Source organism: Salvelinus fontinalis, chromosome 38 (genome assembly GCF_029448725.1).
Source record: "Salvelinus fontinalis isolate EN_2023a chromosome 38, ASM2944872v1, whole genome shotgun sequence".
Classification (NCBI taxonomy): domain Eukaryota; kingdom Metazoa; phylum Chordata; class Actinopteri; order Salmoniformes; family Salmonidae; genus Salvelinus; species Salvelinus fontinalis.
Genome location: NC_074702.1, coordinates 17,243,604 through 17,270,268, shown reverse-complemented (window position 1 = coordinate 17,270,268; position 26,665 = coordinate 17,243,604). Strand labels below are relative to the sequence as shown.

Sequence of the window (26,665 nt, the reverse complement as noted above, 5' to 3'; positions counted from 1 at the left end):
TATTTGCCACATGTGCTGAATACAACACGTGAGATGCTTACAACAAACAAGCCCTTAACCAAAAATGCAGCATTTTATTAAAAGGAAGTAAGAAAATATTTGCTAAAAAAATAAATAACAAATTAAATTACAATTTTTATTAAAAATAACAGAAGTATCACATGTAAAATATAAAATAATCAAATAAGATGATTTTAAGATAAAAAAATAGAATGACAAAGCTGTAAAACATTATTCTAAATATAAGCTATTAACTTAGTGAATACCATTGGTGTTTAATATGAGAGTTTCAGCATGGAATAACCTTTTACATTTTTTTTAACACTTGTTTATTTTACAATGACAATATATTTTTGTTATAAATATTTGTGTCAAACTGGTAACTTTGGTACGAAAGATATACCAAAGACAAGATACCGAAGATTCCAGTAACTTTGGTAATTACCGGTAGTTTACTACTTTTGCAACCCTAGTCCTACACTACAGGGGTGTGTGACCAAGTGAAAATATGAAATGGCACCTTACTTCCAATCCCTACGCCCTGGCACTACTTTTTGCCAGAGAGTGGTAGAGAGTAGTGCACTATAGGGTGCCATTTCAGATGCTGACCACGTGTAGTAGCCTTTGCTATTAGTTTGAATCAGCGCTAGGTTTTAGATAATTAAACGATTGGAGAAAATTACAATTTGGGGAATGAAGAGTTTGCAATTATACCTCCTCATTAGTCCTGTCACAGGAAATAAATCAGACTGCACAGCAGCCCCAGTAAACATGAAGTCCTTTGGCTGGCAGCAACCTAACAGGAAACCACTGTCAGACCATGCGTTTCTGGTCTGAGCGGTTTTTACATACCATCAACAGTAGTCTCTCCTAATAGAATGTTACAAAAAATCTAACATAGTACCTAGCCAGAGCACATAATATTGGATTCTGGGTTCCAAGAGATACACTACATGGCCAAAAGTATGTGGACACCTACTCGTCGAACATCTCATTCCAAAATCATGGGCATTAATATGGAGCTTAGCATTGCGCATGGTGATCTTAGGCTTGTGTGTAGCTGCTTGGCAATGGAAATCCATTTCATGAAGCTCCCCACAAACAGTTATTGTGCTGACATTGCTTCCAGAGGCAGTTTGGAACTTGTTAGTGAGTGTTGCAACCGAGGACAGATCATTTTTACGTGCTACTCGCTTCAGCACTCGGCGGTCCCGTTCTGTCAGTTTCCACTTCACAATAACAGCACTTACAGTTGAACGGCGCATGTTGGAAAAGTGGCATCTTATGACGGTGCCACGGTGAAAGTCACTGAGCTCTTCACTACGGCCCATTCTACTGCCAATGTCTGTATATGGAGATTGCATGGCTGTGTGCTCGATTTTATACACCTGTCAGCAACGGGTGTGGCTAAAATAACCGAATCCCCTCATTTGAAGGGGTGTCCATATACTTTTGGCCATGTAGTGTATCAACTGTAATACTAAAACTTTCCATCATCACATAATGTGACACATTGGAAAAATGCTTCAACACCTATATCTGATCCATGTGTGTTATTTTGTCCACCATTATTTGCTTAAATGTTAGAGAGACAGTAGGATGTGTCCCAAATAGCACACTATTCCCTATGTAGTGCACTACTTTTGTAAAGACAGCAGAAACACTGCAGGTGACGTGAGACACAGAAAAACTTCCAGCCACCTGCAGAGCTCTGAACTGAACTGCTACCTTGGCTGATTACGGTCGGGATTATGTCATCTAGTTAGCTCTCCTCTCCTCTGTTCTCCTCTGTTCTTCTCTTCTCTGTCCTCCCCTCTCCTCTTAATTACAATAGTTTTAACCCAATAACTGAACGCTTACCTTACATAAAAAATGTATCTTCTTCCTTAGGGAGAGAAATTAGGGAGAGCCATCTTCCAGACTTTCTGAAATAAGATTTAATAAAAAGCACACAACCTCACATGGAGGGGGCTGCCTAAACAATGGAGCCTTTGAACAACATCAAAAGACCTGCCTCCATCTCTCACAATGTGATCGTTTTATACGGTTGTCATTGGATAGAGAACTGCAAGAACATTGAGCCAGTAACCGAAAGGTCGCTGGTTCGAATCCTCGAGCCGGCAAGGTGGAAAAATATTATATTCTGCCCTTGAACAAGGCAGTTAACCCTCAAACAACAACTACTCCCCGGGCGCCGATGACGTGGACGTTGATTAGGGAAGCCCCCCGCGCCTCTGATTCAGAGAGGGGAAGACACATTTTGGATGAATGCATTCAGTTGTGCAACTGATAAGTATCTCCTTTGCAAGAAATCAATCTATTTAATACATAATTGATGAATGACTTCACCCCTAATGTCTGAACTTGGTTTGAGGCAGTCAACAACGGATTGATGTTGCTTTCATTGTTATTGTTTATTTTTAAATATCTGATTTGCCTCCATTGTGTGTGGCTGGCCTGGCCCTGCTGAGAATCTGTGACCATACCTGTCTATATACCTTTGAGCTGTGTTTCTAGGTTCTGGGCCTGGGGCCATCAAGCCTCTCATTGGGAGTGGGTGTATAGGTGGTGGGTAGTGGGAATGTGCACCCCTTTGGGTCCCCGGGACCAGGAGTGAGAAGCACTGCCTTTGAACAATGTCAAAATGTCCATGACCTTGAATGTACCTGACCCTCTGACCTATCTAAATGTATGTACATGTAACTGTATGAAGCAATCTGAAATTGTAAATCCTGAAATGTGTAATAACTTGAAATATGAAAACTGGGAAAAAACTTAATGACTAATTGTATCAACAACAAAAAAGAGAAGGGATTGATAGCAGAGGAGGGAAGGCAGGAAACCCTTTGATGTTCTTTAATATCACCAGATAAGCGTTTTAGAATAGTTTTCATGATCATTTCATAACAGAGTTTATAGGTCAAGTAGAGGGCCTTGCTTTAGAGTCAAAGCGGTGATTTGAGAGAAGGCAAGAGGAGAGACGTTGTGCTCAACCCCATGACCTCTGAATCATATGACTGACGTTCAGCTCCGCCTGAGGGTTCAGCCGACACACCCCCTGATCCCCGGCGTGCAACCACACACCCACTTTAACACACATTAAACTAAACCCATCAAACAATTTTCAGGATGGAACGAATGGGAATGTTCATTTTTTTGGGGACAAAAATGCAATTATATTCAATTATACTATTCAATTATACTATTCAGAAGCTGATCAGAGAAGACAGCTTTTCCTTTGATCGTGTAGTTAATCAGTCCAGCCAGACTATTTCCAATAGAGTTCTTGTTTACATTAAACACCATGCTGTCTGACAAGTTATTACTACGTTAACTGTCATAATCGTCCTCCTCCAAACTTCAAAGGCTTACTCTTAAAAATCCCCCTCCCTGAACAGTTGAACTATAACAGAGGAGGACGAGCCTGCCTGGGACATAATGAAAGTATGAAACATAACCCAGCAGTAAGACGCAGTAAGAGTAGCAAGATCACAAGACCAGAAAGGTTTACCAACGCTGGAGGCGTCAACAGTAGTGTTCCCAAGAAAACTAGCATTCTTCAGGAGTCACACAGAGGTTGTTTCCCCATTGTGTGACGTGTTCTACCCCTGTACTGAATACCAGGGAAGTGAACCCATGACTAACACTAATCTACACACAAAGCAGCGTGCTATCTGCTAGCTAGCCAAAAGCAACTTTATTTTAGTTCTCATGGAGGGTGACGTCACCTCACTGTGGGATACCTACTTATCATCTGCTACATTTATGTGGTTCTACTGTACCTCCATTGCACTCTCAGTGTCTGGACCAAGGGAAAGTGGCTCAGCTGTCTCTGTCTGTCTTCATGGTTGTAAATTGTGCCACAACAACACAGGTTTCATATAGGTCAGTGTCATACAGCAGCATAGTCGAGATTGAATCACGTTAGTGACAGTGTTGGGGAAGTGGTGTGATCCAATCACGACCAATGTTTCTGAACTAAATTGTCCACACACACACACACACACACACACACACACACACACACACACACACACACACACACACACACACACACACACACACACACACACACACACACACACACACACACACAGGAGCTGTAATGTAATATGACTGCTGGATCTGCAGTGATGTGGTGACAGTCAGAAGAGGGTGTTGGAATGAGGACAGACAGGCAGCCAGGCTCTCACACATCACATCAAACACTGACTGACTGCACTAGGAGAACCCATCTCTGCCGTAAAGCAGATTAGTAGGGATTTTGTTGACGCAGTTTCACTGCACATTCTCACTCACAGTCGCAGAGAGAGGGAGAGAGGGATAGGGAGAGAGGGAGAGAGGGAGAGAGGGAGAGGGGGAGAGGGAGAGAGAACGAGAGAGAGTCTCAGTGTGTGTGTGTTCTATTCTCGCTCCACCTGCTACCAGAGATCCATTACCAGGCAATCCCACACTACTCCAGGACTCCCAAAGTTCCACCCCACTGAAGACAGATTATTGGTGTTCAACAATACATTTAGCCTGACCTGAATACATGCAAGACACAGAGTAAACTGCAGTCATTTAGGACATTGATGGGAAATAGTTTCCTCATATCATATGCTCTAATACTACCAGCCTCGTGGTAATGATGATGACGTACTAACACACAAATATGCTAGCTAGCCACATCACCTGATAAACAGAGAACAATAGCTATTGCTCCTCTTGAGCAGTAACCTTCTCCCCAGGCTGTGTGCGAGACTACTTGAACAGCACTGCTGTTTGCCCCTGAGAGGATAAATAAAATTGTATTGAATGGAATTGAACTATTCCCATCACCATATTAGCTGGAGGAAGAGGCTGAGAAGAGGTTGCTGGGAAGGCAAATTACAATATAGTGCTCTAATTAGCCCTTTAGATGTCACCCAGAGCCAACATCAAAGAGGAGAGCTCGCATAGTGACATTCATTTCGCCAGCCCAGTCAGTCAGACCAGCTGAGAGCCTAGAGAGTCTGTAGTGAAGGTCTATCTATCACTGATCTCCAAATAGACTCCATCATCACTCCTGTTAGGACTTTGTTCTAGGTGTTATGATATACATTTTTTCAGATGTTCTTGTTTTAGTTAATGACTGCTAGTGTATTTGAAATTGCCTCACTGTCAATGAAAGTCCCATGTTACACATAGTGTGGGTGTGGTCATATCCATTCTCTCTAGTCTAACCTCTGAACTAGATGCTGTGAATGAAGTGTGCACTGCACAGACAGTATGGTAAAGTACTAGTGAAACCACCATCACAATGCCCCTGGCAGCAGGTTGAGTGTCAGGCATGTCATCAAGCAGGATTAACACGCCCTTTGTACAGATAGTATCCATCCACCACTGTGACTGTTGCCGGCCCGGTTACGCCAGATATAATTCCATTGGAACACTGTCCTCCTGCTCAACATATTTCTTTCGTATCTTCCCAGAAACAAGGAAGACAGAACATGCCACTCACCTCTGTTGATGTGGCTGGGATGGATTTACCTGTGGAGACAAAGAGAAAAGTTGTGATTTTATGACTAATGTCTTTATGACTAAAGCAAAGCATCTTAAAATACATTGGCTTGGTTATGAACTGGATGTGAAACTATTTGTGACTGAGAAGGGCTTATGCAAACATGATGAACTCTCAGAGCTACAATAAGATGTTAACAACTGGCTCAACCAACACAGCCTTTCAGGTCAAAAGAGAGGCATGTATTGTTTATGCTAAACCTTTACTGTAACTAAAACTGAGGCCACAATTCAATCAATTGCAGGTCAATTCAATGTGAAAATCATGCCGTTGGTTCACTCAGAATGTTTCCGTACACTGTAACTGAAGGACAGATGTATTTATGTGTCGATAATCCAATATGACAATGTCTGCAGAGGAAACAGCATGTGAGGCGTCAGTTTTAACATGGTTAACAGGATAACACCTCAGATTCAGCCTGAACATTCTTATTGAACCTGCAGTGTGTTTTCCCCCTATATCTGTATTATTGATTTCAACTGGGCCTAATATGTTATGAGATACTGTACAGTCGTGGTCAAAAGTTTTGAGAATGACACAAATGTACATTTTCACAAAGTCTGCTGCCTCAGTTTGTATGAGCCTTTTTATGTCTCTATTTGGTTTGGTCAGGGTGTGATTTGGGGTGGGCATTCTATGTTTTGTTTTCTATGATTTTGTGGTTCTATGTTTTGGCCGGGTATGGTTCTCAATCAGGGACAGCTGTCTATTGTTGTCTCTGATTGGGAACCATACTTAGGTATCCCTTTTTCCCTCCTTTCGTTGTGGGTAGTTAACTTTGTTTGTGGAACTAATGCCCTGTAAGCTTCACGGTTGTTTTTCATTTGTTGTTTTGTTGGCGACATTTTGAAATAGCAACAGCCGTGACATTGTCAATAAAAGCCTTTGACACATATGAAATGCTTGTAATTATACTTCAGTATTCCATAGTAACATCTGACAAAAATATCTAAAGACACTGAAGCAGCAAACTTTGTGGAAATTAATATTTGTGTCATTCTCAAAACTTTTGGCCACGACTGTATGCATTTAGGTCTCGCACATGAACCACCCCTGGGCTGCTGACTGCAGTTGCCATGGCAACACTCTGGGAACTCAAACGCCGATCAGCTCGAGTCAGAACGTCGACAAGCAACAAAGGCTACGTCACTAAGTGGCCATCAGCCATGAAGATAATCTGCTCAGTCAAACAAGGTTATTATTATTAGACCGTAATAAAATGAAAGCTGTTTAATCAAGTGAGGCAGAACCACCATCTTGAGCAAAATAGGTAAAGCACAACACAAGTGAATTATAACATAGATTGACTACCATGAGGGTTAACCTTGCCTATATGCTGTAGCACAGTAGATAATAGGGCCAGAATTCTTTATAGGATCGTAAACCTGACCAGAAAAAACAGGGTCCATGGAAGAAGAAGAAGAAGATATAGAAATGTGTCTTTGAGACAACATCATTAACTGGGTCACAGTCAATGAAAGCAGCAGTTCATTCTCACCACTTGGTTGTTGGCATGTGACTACTGATGACACCCTGTCTCTGTCTCTCTCAGTGCTTCTACCTCTGCCCGTCAGTCTCTGTCACTGCCTCTGCCTCTACCAGTCAGTCTCTCTCACTGCCTCTGCTTCTACCTCTGCTTCTACCTCTGCCAGTCAGTCTCTGTCACTGCCTCTGCCTCTACCTCTGCCAGTCAGTCTCTGTCACTGCCAGTCAGCCCCTGTCACTGCCTCTGCCAGTCAGACTCTGTCACTGCCTTTGCCTCTACCTCTGCCAGTCAGCCTCTACCTCTGCCAGTCAGTCCCTATCACTGCCTCGGCCTCTACCTTTTCCAGTCAGTGTCTGTCACTGCCTCTGCCAGTCAGTCACTGCCTCGGCCTCTACCAGTCAGTCTCTGTCTCTGTCACTGCCTCTGCCAGTCAGTCACTGACTCGGCCTCTACCTCTGCCAGTCAGTCACTGGCCCTGTCTCTGCCTTTGCCTGCATACACACAGCTAAAATGAATCAATACACTTCATTCAAGAAGCCTCTGAGTTAGGCCTAAATGTTCCTCCAAGCCAACATGTCATCGTCATGAAATGTTTATTAACTTCAATAACGTGACCAAGCAGATTATTTTTTATGACCCTCTCCACATACACAATGACAAGCTCTATTGTAACATCCTGCAAAACAACATGTTCAAATCATTTGCTTGTGACTGCCCCATTCATTGATGAGAAAAAACAAGATGGAAGTCTAATATTTCAGGACGTCAACAGACCAACAGACCTACTCACAACCAATGTCCTTGAATCTGTGACTAAACCAATGGTCCTTATTTTCAAATCCAATTTATTTTATAAAGCCCGTTTTACATCAGCAGTTGCCACAAAGTGCTATACAGATACCCAGCCTAAAACCCCAAAGAGGAAGCAATGCAGATGCAGAAAGAAGCACAGTGGCTAGGAAAAACTCCCTAGAAAGGCAGGAACCTAGGAAGAAACCTAGAGGAACCAGGCTTATTTTGACACTCAAAGTAAGACAAAACAACTTGCTTTTGTTACTGCCATGCAGGAAACAGACAACGGACAAATCCTGATATTCTCACACAAACTGGCTTCATCAATGAGGGAAGAAAATCTGTAACAGAGACCTGGAAGATGATCAGTACAAGGCCTCAGACACACACAGAGAGAGGAGGAAATCACTTTACCTTTCCACCGCGCGTCCGCTCTCTCTCTCTCTCTCTCTCTCTCTCTCTCTCTCTCTCTCTCCCTCCCTCTCTCTCTCCCCCTCCCTCTCTCTCTCTCTCTCTCTCTCTCTCTCTCTCTCTCTCTCTCATCACAGAGCTACGGCGTGACAATCTAAACAACAGCGAGGACACAGTAAACATTATGATAAATGCTATCAATCTGGGTAAGATCACGAAACTTGGGAAATTGAATAAGAGTAGCTACATTTTGAGAGTAGGGACAGGGTTGGTGGGTCAGTGACAAATTGGTTGGAAGAATGCTCTCTCAGTTTTTCTTTCTGTATGTCTGTCTCTCTGAACACAGCTGGGATGGCTGATATGCCTTGGGGGAGACCCCTTGAACTTTAGCCCAGTTAACCAGACATCAGAGTGGTCAGGCCTTCTGAGAATCCATCAAATATGGATATGATGTAACAAATCAGTGTAAAAAGACATTACAATGGATTTAAGGCTACAAAAAGAAAGGTGGCGCAAGAATAAAGTTAGCCTATCTACATTAACTCAACAGATGATTAGCTCTAGTCATATTAATGTAATAATCACAGATGAATAAAGTGTAATAACACACGTAATGATACCACATTTAATAACAGCATTGCCTGTAGAGTAGCCATCCTCAGACTAGTAGGAAACCATGCAAAACCTCCCATCCCCAATTACTATTACTAAGTTAAGAATACATTGCCAGGCACGTCAAATAAAATGCAGTAGACCACAAATTCCACCCTTACTATGCACAGTCAGTTCATTAATGCCTAAAAGGTCCCGTGTGTCTCAGCTGGTAGAGGGTGGTGCTATCAACGCCAGGGTTGTGGGTTTTCATTCCCACCGGGGACCAGTAGGAAAAAGTATGAAAATGTAGGCACACACTGTACTGTAAGACTCTGGATAAGAGTGTCTGCTAAATGACTAAAATGTAAATGTAAAAAAGCTGATTAAGCATGGAGTACATTGAGTCCAAAGCCAATAAGCCATCAAATTGACTCAGCACACATTGACTCAAGGTGTGTAACTGAGTAAGAGCTAGGGTACAGCTTCCCTGTGACACCATGGGTAAATAAAGACATATTCCGGGTGAAATAGAGTCTGTATCTGGGAATCTGATTACAGGATACTAGCGAGGAGGAAGACCGACAAGAACTCTCCACATGCAAGGCAAGACACATTACTTGTAATTCCAAGTCACTTTCACAGGTAGCCTGATGACTTTTGCTCTGTTGTTCGCTACATACTTTAGTCTGAGACTGTCATCGTTGAAATTGTTTGTGGTGACGAGGGGCGTTGTACAAAACAAAGTCATCAGCGATTGGATCATCTTTAACCAATTACATTTGACATTTTAGTCATTTAGCAGACGCTCTTATCCAGAGCGACTTACAGGAGCAATTAGAGTTACGTGCCTTGCTCAAGGGCATGTCAACATATTTTTCAGCTAGTCAGCCTTTCGATTACTGGCCCAACGGTCTTATCCGCTAGGCTACCCGCTGCCCTATCAGAGTATGAAAGCCAATGACAAATTTTCAAGCCACCATTTTACCCATGTTTGTTCTGGCTTTGGCCCAATCCATTGGTTCTGGACCAATCAGACGGCCCCGAATGTGTTCGCATTCGCATGTAGCAGGCGTAAAATTAACACCTGAAACGAGATCCCTTACATACTGGACTTGACGAGAAGAAGAATAAAAAACTGGTCAGGGAGGTTATTTTCTGCACTGTTCAACCAATCCAGTACATGTGGAGGAGGAGTTAAGATGATGTTGCATTGTTAACGGCACAGCCTCTCTTTCCGTTTCCCCTGAAAACCGGAACTTCCTGTTGTTGGGGTCTCGACAGAGGCTAGTTGACGGGTCGGGGACTCAGATCCAGACTCATTGCGGAGAAGAAACTAATGCCCGTGGGTGTGGCGTAGCGTTTGGCCGGAGCAAGGAGAATGGGTAGTCAAGCCGTTTCAAAGGCACACCCGGACTACACACATTTTTGCTGTGTCATATCAGGTGTAACACAAGACAATGTCAACAGTTTAGCTAGGCCCCAGCTGTTAAGGCATTAGTCCATTTATGACTACAGTGATGATGATGATGATGATGATGATGATGATGATGATGATGATGATGATGATGATGATGATGATGATGATGATGATGATGTGGCTTGGGGCCATCATGCAGTCATACCATTGGTTGAGGGTCTTTGTGGCAATGAAAGCACTCCATTAAAAAAAGTCTACAAAAATGAATAAAAAAGGTTGATAAGAGGCCACATCCACCACCTGTCACGGCTGTCTTCGTCCTCCTCATCTGAGGATTATTTCATTATTTAATGAAAGAAACTGAACACTACAAAAACAACAAAGTGACAACCGTGAAGCTAAATAACAATAGTGCTGACACAAACACTACACATAGACAATCACCCACAAACCCCAACAGAAAACAGGCTACCTAAATATGGTTCCCAATCAGAGACAATGAATGACAGCTGCATCTGATTGAGAACCATATCAGGCCAAACGAGAAAACCACACATAGAAACAGACAACATAGATAATACCCACCCAACTCACGTCCTGACCAACTAAATAAAGACTAAACAAAGGAAATAAGGTCAGAAACGTGACACCACTACCCACTGTACAGTACAGTGGATTCGGAAAGTATACACACTCATTGACTTTTTCCACATTTTGTTACTTTACAGCCTTATTTTAAAATGGATTGAATTGTTTTCCCCCCCTTATCTACCCCATAATGACAAAGCAAAGTTTTTAGAAATTTTTGCAAATGTATACAAAAAAAACAACTGAGTCTTCCTGGGTACGTGTCAAGGTGTGTATGAAGGTGAAGTCAAGTGCAGGAGAGCAGAGTATGATAAATAAAGCGCACTTTATTATAGTTCCAAACCAGGAGCACAACAAAACAAACGCGCTCAAAAAACGGAACAATAAAGTAAGGCGCTAAAGAACATCGCTTGATATGAAAACAATTACACACAAAACATGATGGGAAACAGAGGGTTAAATACAAGTAGCTTGATTGGGAAATGAAAACCAGGTGTGTATGAAAACAAGACAAGACAAATGGATATATGAAAAATGGAGCGGCGATGGCTAGAAAGCCGGTGACGTCGATCGCGGAACGCCGCCCGAACAAGGAGAGGAGCCGACTTTGGCGGAAGTCGTGACAGTATGACGTATCACATCCGGCTGTGATTGGGAGCTTGGCACACTTGTTTTTGGGGACTTTCTCCCATTCTTCTCTGCAGATCCTCTCAAGCTCTGTCAGGTTGGATGGAGAGCTGCTCCCGGGTGGCGCAGCGGACTAAGGCACTGCATCTCAGTGCAAGAGGTGTCACTACAGTCCCTGGTTCAAATCCAGGCTGTATCACATCCGGCTGTGATTGAAAGTCGAATAGGGCGGTGCACAATTGGCCCAGGTTTGGCCGGGGTAGGCCGTCATTGTAAATAAGAATTTGTTCTTAACTGGCTTGCCTATTTAAATAAAGGTTAAATAAAAAAAAGTATAAAAGAGTGTCACTGCACAGCTATTTTCAGGTCTCTCCAGAGATGTTTGATTGGGTTGAAGTCCGGACTCTGGCTGGGCCACTCAACGACATTCAGAGACTTGTCCTGACGCCACACCTACGTTGTCTTGGCTGTGTACTTAGGGCCATTGTCGTGTTGGAAGGTGAACCTTTGCCCCAGTCAGAGGTCCTTTGCACTCTGGAGCAGGTTTTCATCAAGGATCTCTCTGTACTTTATTCCGTTCAACTTCAAATAAAATAAAATAAAATTTTATTTGTCACATACACATGGTTAGCAGATGGTAATGCGAGTGTAGCGAAATGCTTGTGCTTCTAGTTCCAACAATGCAGTAATAACCAAGGAGTAATCTAACCTAACAATTCCACAACTACTACCTTATACACACAAGTGTAAAGGGATAAAGAATATGTACATAAAGATATATGAATGAGTGATGGTACAGAACGGCATAGGCAAGATGCAGTAGATGGTATAGAGTACAGTATATACATATGAGATGAGTAATGTAGGGTATATAAACATAAAGTGGCATAGTTTAAAGTGGCTAGTGATACATGTATTACATAAAGATGGCAAGATGCAGTAGATGATATAGAGTACAGTATATTCACATACATATGAGATGAGTAATGTAGGGTATGTAAACATTATATTAAGTGGCATTGTTTAAAGTGGCTAGTGATACATTTTTACATAAATTTCCATCAATTCCCATTATTAAAGTGGTTGGAGTTGAGTCAGTATGTTGGCAGCAGCCACTAAATGTTAGTTGTGGCTGTTTAACAGTCTGATGGCCTTGAGATAGAAGCTGTTTTTCAGTCTCTCGGTCCCTGCTTTGATGCACCTGTACTGACCTCGCCTTCTGGATGATAGTGGGGTGAACTGGCAGTGACTCGGGTGGTTGTTGTCCTTGATGATCTTTATGGCCTTCCTGTGACATCGGGTGGTGTAGGTGTCCTGGAGGGCAGGTAGTTTTCCCCCGGTGATGCGTTGTGCACACCTCACTACCCTCTGGAGAGCCTTACGGTTATGGGCGGAGCAGTTGCCGTACCAGGCGGTGATGCAGCCCGACAGGATGCTCTCGATTGTGCATCTGTAGAAGATTGTGAGTGCTTTTGGTGACAAGCCAAATCCCTCTGCTGTTTCCTGAAGTCCAGAATCATCTCCTTTGTTTTGTTGACGTTGAGTGTGAGGTTATTTTCCTGACACCACACTCCGAGGGCCCTCACCTCCACCCTGTAGGCCGTCTCGTCGTGGTTGGTAATCAAGCCTACCACTGTAGTGTCGTCCGCAAACTTGATGATTGAGTTGGAGGCGTGCATGGCCACGCAGTCGTGGGTGAACAGGGAGTACAGGAGAGGGCTCAGAACGCAACCTTGTGGGGCCCCAGTGTTGAGGATCAGCGGGGTGGAGATGTTGTTACCTACCCTCACCACCTGGGGGCGGCCCGTCAGGAAGTCCAGTACCCAGTTGCACAGGGCGGGGTCGAGACCCAGGGTCTCGAGCTTGATGACGAGTTTGGATTGTACTATGGTGTTAAATGCTGAGCTGTAGTCGATAAACAGCATTCTCACATAGGTATTCCTCTTGTCCAGATGGGTTAGGGCAGTGTGCAGTGTGGTTGCAATTGCGTCATCTGTGGACCTATTGGGTCGGTAAGCAAATTGGAGTGGGTCTAGGGTGTCAGGTAGGGTGGAGGTGATATGGTCCTTGACTAGTCTCTCAAAGCACTTCATGATGACGGAAGTGAGTGCTACGGGGCGGTAGTCGTTTAGCTCAGTTACCTTAGCTTTCTTGGGAACAGGAACAATGGTTCCTGGTCTCAATCTTTCTCTCGATCCTGACTAGTCTCCCAGTCCCTGCCCCTGAAAAACATCCCCACAGTATGATGCTGCCACCATCATGCTTCAATGTAAGGGAGGGTGCCAGGTTTCTTCCAGATGTGATGCTTGGCATTCAGGCCAAAGAGTTCAATCTTGGTTTCATCAGACCAGACAATCTTGTTTCTCATGGTCTGAGAGTCCTTTAGGTGCCTTTTGGCAAACTCCAAGTGGGCTGTCATGTGCCTTTTACTGAGGAGTGGCTTCAGTCTGGCCACTCTACCATTAAGGCCTGATTGAAGTGCTGCAGAGATGGTTGTCCTTCTGGAAGGTTCTCCCATCTCCACAGAGGAGCTCTGGAGCCCTGTCAGAGTGACCATCGGGTTCTTGGTCACCTCCCTGACCAAGGCCCTTCTCCCCCTGTTTCTCAGTTTGGCCAGGCGGCCAGCTCTAGAAAGAGTCTTGGTGGTTCCAAACTTTTTCCATTTAAGAATGATGGAGGCCACTGTGTTCTTGGGGGGCCTTCAATTCTACATAAATTGGTTTGATACCCTTCCCCAGATCTGTGCCTCGACACAATCCTGTCTCGGAGCTCTAGGGACAATTCCTTCGACCTCAGGCCTGTTTTTTGCTCTGACATCCACTGTCAACTGTGGGACCTTAAATAGTTAGGGGTGTGCCTTTCCAAATAATGTCCAATCAATTGAATTTACCACAGGTGGACTCCAATCAAGTTGTAGAAACATCTCAAGGATGATCCTGAGCTCAATTTCAAGTCTCATAGCAAATGGTCTGAATACTTATGTAAATAAGGTATTTCTGTTTTTCATTTGTAATACATTTGCAAAAATGTCTAAAACCTGTGTAAAGTGAAACTTTGTCATTATGGGGTATTATGTGTAGATTGATGAGGACATGTATTTATTTAATCCATTTTAGAATAAGGCTGTAATGTAACTAAATGTGGAAAAAGTGAAGGGGTCTGAATACTTTCCCGAATGCACTGTATGTCACTCTGGGCAGCAACAAATTGTGCCATGGAAATATGCTCCTGTTTATTTTATCCCAGTAGGCTAATTCATGGAGTGTGGATGATGAACATAAACATGTGATGTGAGAAGGGGAAAAAACAACAACGGCTGAGCCAGCGGACTAAACGCAATAGCCAACAATTGGAAAGCATGACATATGAATCTATCAGTCGGTATCCAGCTGTCTTGTTGACCTAATTTATACATAAATTAAACATTATTACATATTTTCTCATTCTAGGAACAGGTAATATTACCAATGTGTTGGTGAAATGAAAAAAAATAGACTGAAAAAATCATGAATGCATTGCAAACATCATCATTACATAATTATTGTACCTACCATCACAGCCTTCATATTGTAATTTGACAGCTCCGTCTTTCTGAATCCTCACATCCTGTGGTCCCTCAATCCTCTTCGCAGTATCCACCACTGATGCACCGGCAGCTGGGCCAGAATTCCTCCTACGTGCCTGAGCCAGGTTTATGCAGCATTGGTAACACACTGCCCAAGCCTGCTCTTCGTTTATCGGTTGGCTGTAGAGCATTAAAATCTCCTCTAAAGACAGTTCACCTCCCCCTCTTTCCTCCATTCCGTCCATTTTTGCCATCCCGGGATACGGCGTCGCATCTCGCTGGACCCCCGCAGCAGGGCCGATCAGTTCTCCGCTCTCCTTGTCCGCATCTCGCCGCTTGGCCATTCTTTCATTCTATGTACCGAGAAGGGCCGGTGATGACACGAATAAACCGGGAGCCGCAGATAAACAAACGATCTGGGCAGCCTGAAGACATCGGAAGAGATGCGGTTCCCTCTCCCTCGAAACAGCAGCACCACCACGGACAATGATTATTATTTCCCCCGCCTTGCAGTGTTTTCGTATGGGTACCAGTCATATGACGGATTGTTTGCATGGTCTGAACGCCTGTCAGGTTTCAGTCGACTTCAGAGGAATGCATACATAGGTGACAACCGCAGCTAGAGGACTTTATTTCCCACTTTCCCTGTTATTTTGTGCCATCTGCTGTCCAATTTGATAGACTACAGCGTATGTGAATACATCTAGGCAATGTGTAGGCTACTCTGGCAATGATGTTATGCTCTCAAACAAATACTATTTCTCAATGATGGATTTGGGAGCACATTTCTATTCATATTTAATTCCTCATATTAATGTTTGAAGGCAGGGATTTCTTAAGGGTTATGTACATTCCTACTTCTCTATGGAGGAACTTCCTCCATCTACCCTGCCCTTAGTTCTGCAGAGGCCAAGCATGACTCACTCTCTTTCTCTCACACACATATAACTGTAAACGTGGAAGATTCCTGCTGGGCCATTCAATGTAATATGTTGTCAATATGTAATGTTTACAACCTTCTCTACCAATATAGCCTACCAACACAGACAAACGCTAACCCCAATCACAGACAAAATACAGACCATTTTCTTCATATTGACTGTTTTATCTATTCATAGCATACATAATGCTTACACATACATATATCTCTTTTAACATCAAATATACACAACATCAGATAACACACAGATATAGCATCTTTGTAACACTATTTGTTGCCAAGGTGAACCAATATCTCATGAACACGTACCAGATATGCTTGGATGTGCAGGTAAAAGAACAAATTGGTCACATATACAAGTATCTATGAATAGTACCACTCAAAGATGTAGCTATCAATATGCACAACACAGATGTGGAATGATTGAAAATGCATAAACTACCATAAATAGATATTTAGAGATCTTATCAGTTTCAGCACATAAAGGCCCAATGCAGCCGGTTTATTGCAACATCAAATTTCTGGGAAACAGTTAAATACTGTGATTTTTTTTTTAATTAAAATGTTAAAAAAGTAACAGAAAATAGCGTTTTAGCAAGAGCAATTTCTCAAGCAAGAATATGACTAGGACTGTTTTGGATTGGAGATGGAAAAACTGAAAACTAGCTGTTATTGGCAGAGAGGTTTGGAACACTTTCATATTGGTTTATTCATTAATTTGTCACCAGTCAGGCCAAAACTCCATCCCACCAAAACAGGCTAAAATGGCCTTATTCCACAATATTGTTCCAACCTCAGTGTGAAAATATATATAAAACACAGGAAATCACAGTTTTGACTGCAGTGGGCCTTTAAATACAGTGTACTTCGATTATGCTGTTTTCCAAAAAATCTGTAAACAAAACCAACAAAATAAACATCAAGCCATTGTTTGTCCTCAGTTTGTACAGATGGAGGGGGTCACTTTAAGTGCTTTAAACCACAAGGAATGAGCATGCACATCTGAGGAGAGCAAGGATAAACAGTATCACCCAGACATGAGGAGAGGAGGATTAGAGAGGAGAGGAGATAGCGGGGCAGAGAAAACAGCAAGACTGGGAGAAAGGTTTACGGGAAAACAAGTTAGTCGGTACTCAGCATAAAGACAAGACAGAACAGAGGGGTCAGGTACAGTGAAAATCTATTTAAAGTCCAGCAGGTTGCAGTCTATCTTGTAGTAAACATAAGGGTAGTACTCCTGCTGGCTCAGGTTCAGACCAGGGATATCCATGGCAGACTACAAGGGAATAAAGAAACACAGACCATTAGCTTACGTGGAAAATAACATTAACACGACAGGGATAATGTGGTTGTCTAACAGGTCTGCTGAACCAGACGATATCAAATCTCATTTAGCTAATGTACCAGAATTTTTAATACACAACATGTGTTTGGCATCGCAATGCCCCATTACTACAAAGATAGAACAAGTATTCATCTGGACACAACGGGTATATATATCACGTCTAATTACTCACATCGATGACAGCTGCAGCGCTGCTGTCCAGGTGTTTGTATAGGTCATTGAGAACCTCCCTCAGTTTCTTCATGTTCTTCTTGTTGGGCTGGAGCAGCATGGCCTGGAAGTTCACAGGCAGCCCATATCTGTGGGAGCATGGGCAGAGCAGTTAAATCACTAACAGCAGGCACAGCACGCAGTCAGTTAGATATTTTATTTGTATTCAGGTTGACTTCTTGTCACTACAAGCATCTTGTCGCTCACAACAAACATCTAACAATTGGACGTCTGTTAGTACAATGTGATCGTCATACCTTAAGACAGACTCCACAAAGACCCTCAGAGCCTTGATGTGAATCCATGCGATGAAGGCCTCACTGAAGTTCACTTTCAGCCATCGCACCAGTGGCCCCTGACAGAGGGAAAATAACACTTAGGGTTAGAGGCTCCATCCACCCCACTGTGTAGCTAGCACTGTCCAATAGTTTCACCCACCCAACCCATCCCAGAATGGTTGCAGGGATGTCCGAACACTAAGTGTACTTGTAATGAAACATTTCTTTATAGTGTAACATTTCGGTCACATATACCTTGGTCAGGCATCATATTCCCAGTCATATGACTTACAAACTGCTTCTTCTTGTCTGTGGAGAGACGTGTCATCTCCTCTTTGTCCGCATTCATCTCCTGCTCGTTGTACTGGAAGTCCCTGACTGTGTACCTGATAGAAACAGCAAGAGAATTACATACATAGAAGAGTGTGTGTGTGTGTATATTTGTGTCTTACTTGTTCTCTCTGGCCTTATGTCTGAAGTCATCAATGGCCTTCCTGAATAGGGTGACGCTGAACAGACCACTGTCATGGTCCTCAAACAGCAGGCTGTAATAATGGGACAAACAGAACACAGTCAAACAGGCATGATGGACTCACAATGAAATCACTTCCTGAGCAGAAAATACTAAAAGAGATATGAAAGATATGGATTGAAGAGACTATGTACTGAAGTAGTTATTTTAACATGCATTCACCATGGGCTCTGAATCTCCTATATACTTACTTAGTGGATCGGGGTACCACCATTTCAGACAACGTTTCATAGGTCTTCTGCCAGTCAGCATAACTCGTCCTAGAAGGATCCAGAATTGTTAGACAGCAAACAGGTATTATAAAAAAAAGTTGAAATATGACACTGTTGTAAACTGGGAAAAAGTTGTACTTACTTTGGTACAACCACCAGCATAGTGATCAGATACTCAGAGTCAATCACAAAGTCCTCCTTCTTGACAATGTCAGCCAGACTCCTGGTCAGCAGGCTCCCCCTACAGACAACATGGTATTGTATGATATATTAATGATAATGTAAACAAATGTTGAAAGAAACAATTGAACAAAGCAAATATGCATTGGAAGACTTTTCCTCAACAACACTGGTTCAAATATAATTCTCACTGAAGGCATAGATTAGAACAGGGGTAAATATAGTCAGGTCTTCCAGCAAAAAACTTGACTCACGCATTCTTCCTCTCCAGATTCTGCAGGTTCCCTTTCAGGTTGTTGTAGGCAGACGCTCTGGCCTTCAGGTCGTTGTCTATCTGGCTTACTTGCTGTAGAGAGGAAGAGGTCAAGTACTCAGAATACGACCCACGTAAAAACTGTGTACACAGTGTTTAACAACATATTTACTCAAGAGGTAGTAAAAATACAGTTGATTGATACCATTGAAATATACTATCAAAATCATGCCTACATGACAGTTATAAAAAAGGATCTCCGTCTAGCTAATTATCAAGAGAATCAGATGAGGAGGGTAGGAGAAAGACTTGCCTTGGATATGATATCAGAGATGTTCTTCAGTGACTGCTTGATGGGGTACTTGGCCATGTCCCACTGAAACCGTGTGATGTAGGTCACCAGATCCACTAGAGGGAATCAAGGCATTGTTATTGAGGAAAGGACTTGTTAGAATGACGTTTTTACATTATGATGCATGGCTTTATGGGTAATTGCAAGATACTCTAATCAACCATTTCTAAATGTGCTGGTAATTCCTTAGTATTCAGTATTAAAAACAGTTTATAAGGATAATTGCTTAGTCAATCAATGTGCACAGCAGAGGCAGAAGCACACTTCCTGGATTCATTGTTTTTCAGGAGTCCTTTGTATGTGATGATAACTAACTAGCTAATCTCCAATGTCCTCCATTGTTTTAATATGAGTAACTTGTATGTGATGATAATGATAGAAATAGAATGACTAACTTGAATGGGAATGGCTGTTCTAGTAATTATATTTCTGCGATAATAACTGCCTCCATTGTTTTCATACCAGTATCTTGTATGTGATAACTACCTGTATTGTTTTCATATGAGTAACTTGTATATGATGATAAGTACCTCCGTTGGCCAGCAGGTTCTCCTGGACTTTGTCTCGGCTGTCCTCCAAAACATCAGCCATGTACTGAGACACCTTCTTCACCACACTGTAAACAGCCAGGAGACATTCACACAGTCAGGCTGCAGTCAGCAAGCCCTCACATCAAAATGGGATTATAAACCTGGTGGTTCGAGCCCTGAATGCTGATTGGATGACAGCCATGGTATATCAGACCGTATACCACGGGTATGACAAAACAGTTATTTTTACTGCTCTAATTACATTGGTAAACAATTTATAATAGCAATAAGGCACCTCGGGTGTTTGTGATATATGGCCAATATACCATGGCTAAAGGCTATATCCAGGCACTCCGTGTTGCGTCGTGTATAAGAACAGCCCTTAGCCGTGGTATATTGGCTATATACCACACCTCCTCGGGCCTTATTGCTTAAATATACCATGCTTTCATATAGCACTCTGCTCAAAACATCAAAGTCTAAGCAGACTGTAATTGGTCAGGGTATGAGTGTTTATATACAGTGGGGCAAAAAAGTATTTAGTCAGCCACCAATTGTGCAAGTTCTCCCACTTAAAAAGATGAGAGAGGCCTGTAATTTTCATCATAGGTACACTTCAACTATGACAGACAAAATGAGAAAAGAAAATCCAGAAAATCACATTGTAGGATTTTTTATGAATTTATTTGCAAATTATGGTGGAAAATAAGTATTTGGTCACCTACAAACAAGCAAGATTTCTGGCTCTCACAGACCTGTAACTTCTTCTTTAAGAGGCTCCTCTGTCCTCCACTCGTTACCTGTATTAATGGCACCTGTTTGAACTTGTTATCAGTATAAAAGACACCTGTCCACAACCTCAAACAGTCACACTCCAAACTCCACTATGGCCAAGACCAAAGAGCTGTCAAAGGACACCAGAAACAAAATTGTAGACCTGCACCAGGCTGGGAAGACTGAATCTGCAATAGGTAAGCAGCTTGGTTTGAAGAAATCAGAGCAATTATTAGGAAATGGAAGACATACAAGACCACTGATAATCTCCCTCGATCTGGGGCTCCACGCAAGATCTCACCCCGTGGGGTCAAAATGATCACAAGAACGGTGAGCAAAAATCCCAGAACCACACGGGGGGACCTAGTGAATGACCTGCAGAGAGCTGGGACCAAAGTAACAAAGCCTACCATCAGTAACACACTACGCCGACAGGGACTCAAATCCTGCAGTGCCAGACGTGTCCCCCTGCTTAAGCCAGTACATGTCCAGGCCCGTCTGAAGTTTGCTAGAGAGCATTTGGATGATCCAGAAGAAGATTGGGAGAATGTCATATGGTCAGATGAAACAAAAATATAACTTTTTGGTAAAAACTCAACTCGTCGTGTTTGGAGGACAAAGAATGCCGAGTTGCATCCAAAGAGCACCATACCTACTGTGAAGCATGGGGGTGGAAACATCATGCTTTGGGGCTGTTTTTCTGCAAAGGGACCAGGACGACTGATCCGTGTAAAGGAAAGAATGAAAGGGGCCATGTATCGTGAGATTTTGAGTGAAAACCTCCTTCCATCAGCAAGGGCATTGAAGATGAAACGTGGCTGGGTCTTTCAGCATGACAATGATCCCAAACACACCGCCGGGGCAACGAAGGAGTGGCTTCGTAAGAAGCATTTCAAGGTCCTGGAGTGGCCTAGCCAGTCTCCAGATCTCAACCCCATAGAAAATCTTTGGAGGGAGCTGAAAGTCCGTGTTGCCCAGCAACAGCCCCAAAACATCACTGCTCTAGAGGAGATCTGCATGGAGGAATGGGCCAAAATACCAGCAACAGTGTGTGAAAACCTTGTGAAGACTTACAGAAAACGTTTGACCTCTGTCATTGACAACAAAGGGTATATAACAAAGTATTGAGATAAACTTTTGTTATTGACCAAATACTTATTTTCCACCATAATTTGCAAATAAATTCATTCAAAATCCTACAATGTGATTTTCTGGATTGTACCTGAAGTGTACCTATGATGAAAATTACAGGCCTCTCTCATCTTTTTAAGTGGGAGAACTTGCACAATTGGTGGCTGACTAAATACTTTTTTGCCCCACTGTATCTATATATAACCTACAGCACCAGACTAACAACTGTGCACATTATACAGTATACTGATGAAAGACCTTTTAAATGGAAAATGGACCTGTAGGCCTACTAAGGATAATTGGTTATCAACCATTTCTTGATAACCAATTAATGAGTTGGTTAACTGATCATTAACAGTTAATTAACTGATCATTAATTAACAAACTATTTAGTTAATATTTAGTTAACTATTTAATTTAACTAAAACTAAATTCCATGCAATGACAGCATGCTTGATGTCAATAAGACTCAGACTTGTTTGTCTAGACAAATGACACCTAAAAACGCTTTCAGATTAAGAAAATCCAAAATCAGTCTGTAAAGGTGTTACTTTGGCTTTCTCATCTTCATATTTCCTACAGACGAGTTCCAAAACAAGGCTGATATTGCCCTATGAGAGGTAACTGGGTTGCTGATGTTGACATTTTTTGAGAGTCAATGTCTACAGAGGAAGCAGGGCTTGCTTAGTATGTGTGAATTTTTGGACTTCAAGGTTTTCCAAGGATTATAAATAACTTCAAACCAACAGTAGCACACAAGTCATGAGCGATAAATATGACTGAGTAAAGAGATGCTGGTGTGTCACCAAACTGTAAATTGCTAACTTTAGTCTGTGGGCCTGCTAGCCTCACGTTGGTGTGAAATTCCTTATTGTAGCAAGGTTAGGACCACGGAGGGATTAGAGAATTGACTGGACTCCGAAGACATCACAGGTACTTTGACAAAAATAATATGTCTATCACAACACATTCACAATGGACAAGCTGTATACATAGTAATGAATTTGATATTTTGTACAGTAATCCTGAAGTGATACTTAATGTTGAAAGGGGAAATTGCAGTGTAGTAAAAAGCCTACCCTTCAATAAAGGAGTCCAGTTTGGCCAGGTCATCTGACAGCCCAACTAACACATCTAGCGTCCCCACCTGTTAATGCAAAAAGGACAAAAGGACAAACGTGTCAAAGCTTTGATTCGAACAGTATTTCCCCTACCATCATATACCCAGGGTGAGCCCATTTTATAGGTGGGGTGAGTGCATTGGTTTCATTGGTTTGATACCAGAGGCCTAAATGTTGCTTTGAGGGCCTTTGATCAAACGAGGGCCAACTCAAACTAGGTCAAAGACTGGATGAGAGTCCTGAGGTTAGCGGGTCTGGTTGTGCTGCCTGCCTGTGTTTTGTTTTCTCAGTGACATCTGAGAGTCAGTCACCCAGCAGTGACATTCAGGGGCCCGTGTGCTTTGGATGGCGGCGCTTTTGTCGGGACCCCTTCATGTGTAGCAAAATGTTCCGTCGCATGCCATGCACCCCAAGTGGCAAAGGGGTCAGTAGGGTCACAGAGGATAACCATCAACCATCCTCTAGGAACTCTGGATACTTTCCCTGAAATGTAATGGCCATTGAATCATTTTGGATGGATGGCACTTCTGTAGTAATGAAAGGAGAAAGCTTTGACCCATAGCATTATAACAGGTCACTTCTTGGGAGAAGTGAGGGAACAATACTTATTTCTCTATCGTTGCTTTTGAAGTAATATGGGGAATATGATTTCATTTGCGAGTACACTATGGAAGTGTTTCGTGGAAGCCTTGTTCCTTATAGGAATGTAGACGGGCTAGTAAGTATAATGAACAAAAATATTAACACAACATGCAACAATTTCAAAGATTTTACTGAGTTACAGTTCATATAAGAAAATCAGTCAACTGGAATAAATAAATTAGGCCCTAATCTATGTATTTCACATGACAGGGCAGGGGCACAGCCATGGGTGGGCCTGGGAGGGCGTCTCTATTGCACTCCACACTGCCCTTTCCCACCTGGACAAAAGGAACACCTATGTGAGAATGCTATTCATTGACTACAGCTCAGCGTTCAACACCATAGCGCCCTCAAAGCTCATCAATAAGCTAAGGACCCTGGGATTAAACACCTCCCTCTGCAACTGGATCCTGGACTTCCTGGCGGGCTGCCCCCAGGTGGTAAGGGTAGGTAGCAACACATCCGCCACGCTGATCCTCAACACGGGGTCCCCTCAGGGGTGCGTTCTCAGTCCCCTCCTGTACTCCCTGTTCACTCATGACTGCACAGCCAGGCATGACTCCAACACCATCATTAAGTTTGCTGATGACACAACAGTGGTAGGCCTGATCACCGACAACGATGAGACAACCCATAGGGAGGAGGTCAGAGACCTGACCGTGTGGTGAAAGGACAACAACCTCTCCGTCAACGTGATCAAGACAAAGGAGATGATTGTGGACTACAGGAAAAGAAAGACCAAGCACGCCCCCATTCTCATCGACGGGGCTGTAGTGGAGCAGGTTGAGAGCTTCAAGTTCCTTGGCGTCCACATCACCAACAAACTAGAATGGTCCAAACACACCAAGACAGTCGTGAAGAGGGCACAACAAAACCTGTTCCCCATCAGGAGACTGAAAAGATTGGGCATGGGTCCTCAGATCCTCAAAAGGTTCTACAGCTGCACCATCGAGAGCATCCTGACTGGTTCCATCACTGCCTGGTATGGCAACTGCTTTGGCCTCTGACCGCAAGGCACTAAGGAGGGTAGTGCGAACGGCCCATTACATCACCGGGCCAACTTTCCTGCCATCCAGGACCTCTATACCAGGCGGTGTCAGAGGAAAACCCTAAAAATTGTCAAAGACTCCAGCCACACTAGTTATAGACTGTTCTCTCTGCTACCGCACGACAAGCGGTACCGGTGCGCCAAGTCTAGGTCCAAGAGACTTTTAAACAGCTTCTACCCCCAAGCCATAAGACTCCTGAACAGCTAATCAAATGGCCACTCAAACTATTTGCATTGCCCCCCCCCCCCCCCTTCTATGCTGCTGCTACTCTCTGTTATTATTTATGTATAGTCACTTTAATAACTCTACCTACATATTACCTCGAAACTGGTGCCCCCGCACATTGACTCTGCACTGGTACCCCCTGTGTAACAGTTTAACTTCAGACCGTCCCCTCGACCCGACACGGGCGCAAACCAGGGACCCTCTGCAAACATCAACAACAGTCACCCACGAAGCGTCGTTACCATCGCTCCACAAAGGCCGCGGCCCTTGCAGAGCAAGGGGAACCACTACTTCAAGGTCTCAAAGCGAGTGACGTAACCAATTGAAACGCTATTAGCGCGCACCACAGCTAACTACCTAGCCATTTCACATCCGTTACACTTGTATATACCCCCGCTATTGTTATTTACTGCTGCTCTTTAATTATTTGTTATTCTTATCTCTTACTTTTTTTTAAAGTATTTTCTTAAAACTGCATTGTTGGTTAAGGGCTTGTAAGTAAGCGTTTCACTGTTGTATTCGGCGCATGTGACAAATACGATTTGATATGCCACACCTGTCAGGTGGATCGATTATCTATGCCAGGGCGCAGTTGTAAACTTGTTCTCAACTAGCCTACCTGGTTAAATAAAGGTGAAATAAAAAATAAAAAATCCTGGCAAAGGAGAAATTCTCAGTAACAGGGATGAGAGAAATAAGCTTTTTTGCATATGGAACATTTCTGGGAACTTTTATTTCAGCTCATGAAACATGGGACCAACACTTAACATGTTGCATTCATATTTTTGTTCAGTATAAGTTAATTGGGCGATATGGCCATTTTCATTCAATAATTTTCTAATTTTTGATGGTATGTCGGTTTTTGAGTAGTGCATGACTGTAGGATGGCAACAAGTGAATTCTAAGTGTTATTATTGGGCTTTCTCCATTGTGATTATTTTATACTCAACCAAACTCTGAGAAAACTAGTAACTTGTTATTTATTTAGCACTGTCAAAATATTGTTATAGATGGTGTTGTAAAAGTCTATACCGGTATGTGGCTCTGTACCGGTATTCACGATATATTGCCCAGCCCTACAAGTTAGTATGGTAATGTAGTAGCTACTATCTATGGCTACTACTGCAGGCTAACCTTGAGGTCTGGGATGTTGAACTTGTTGTTGGTGGACAGGTTGTTGTTACGCGTGGTGGCCACCATCATCTGGTCCCATGTCTGCTGGCAGGTCTTCTCTCCAGGAGCTGAGATCAACCAGAACTCTGTCATGGTTACAGCTATACACTGATGACTACAGCCTCAAAACGTAATGCACAGAGATGGGTGCTGTAAGACAATAAAAATTGTACTTGTTCAACAGGACTTAATTTGTAGCACAGTATTATCAATCCCAACGTTATTCTCTATTTCATGTTGATACATCAGTAGCTAAATGATAGCAAGACAACATTGACTGCTATTTAATCAATCTGTCTTCCCAAACCTGTCTTATCTACGTGCTGCTGATATATCTGGTTAGCTAGCATGCAAGATAAAGGATATTTGTCTTCTATTGCTTTACATCAAAAGTTGCTAACGTTAGTTAAACCTCACTAACGGTACTGCAAGTGACATTCTCAGTTGATTGAAACATGACCCATTGCTAGCTAGCTGGTATCACATGATATCGAGATTTACAGTAAAAAACAAAAGACAGTTTTCCCATTTCTTACCTGAGATCTAATGACAAAACTATTCGAACACTAATGAATTACTACCGTACAATTCCTATGGTTTAATATTCATAATTGCCAATCAAATCCTAATCCTAGAGGTCTTTCCAGCAGCATCACATTCAAGTCAGCTGATCAGATGAGGAACAGAAAGGCCTCT

At 42.8% G+C, this 26,665-nt stretch overlaps 2 protein-coding genes across 8 annotated transcripts in view; both read right to left on the bottom strand.

Annotated features, from left to right (window-relative positions):
- LOC129837707 (protein spire homolog 1-like) overlaps positions 1-15,623 on the bottom strand; it is a 66,194-nt gene extending 50,571 nt beyond the window's left edge. For 2 of the 7 annotated variants that reach the window (XM_055904086.1, XM_055904087.1), the window contains exons 1-2: positions 15,009-15,623; positions 5,483-5,511 (exon numbers count right to left, since the gene is read on the bottom strand). In XM_055904086.1, the coding sequence (XP_055760061.1) occupies positions 5,483-5,511; positions 15,009-15,366 (387 nt within the window). In that variant the 5' untranslated portion in view covers positions 15,367-15,623. The remainder of the gene's footprint in view (positions 1-5,482; positions 5,512-15,008) is intronic. The other 5 variants (XM_055904088.1, XM_055904089.1, XM_055904090.1 and 2 more) reach the window with 3 other exon arrangements.
- A 483-nt stretch (positions 15,624-16,106) lies between these two features.
- Positions 16,107-26,665, bottom strand: LOC129837710 (V-type proton ATPase subunit C 1-A). The gene is made up of 13 exons (XM_055904096.1): positions 26,506-26,665; positions 25,931-26,119; positions 22,839-22,906; positions 19,855-19,940; positions 19,286-19,380; positions 18,974-19,065; positions 18,682-18,780; positions 18,519-18,587; positions 18,248-18,340; positions 18,088-18,181; positions 17,775-17,872; positions 17,480-17,606; positions 16,107-17,238 (listed from the first exon to the last, which is right to left on the bottom strand). Exons 2-13 carry the CDS (start codon positions 26,060-26,062, stop codon positions 17,143-17,145), a joined length of 1,149 nt encoding a protein of 382 aa, XP_055760071.1. The 5' UTR covers positions 26,063-26,119; positions 26,506-26,665; the 3' UTR covers positions 16,107-17,142.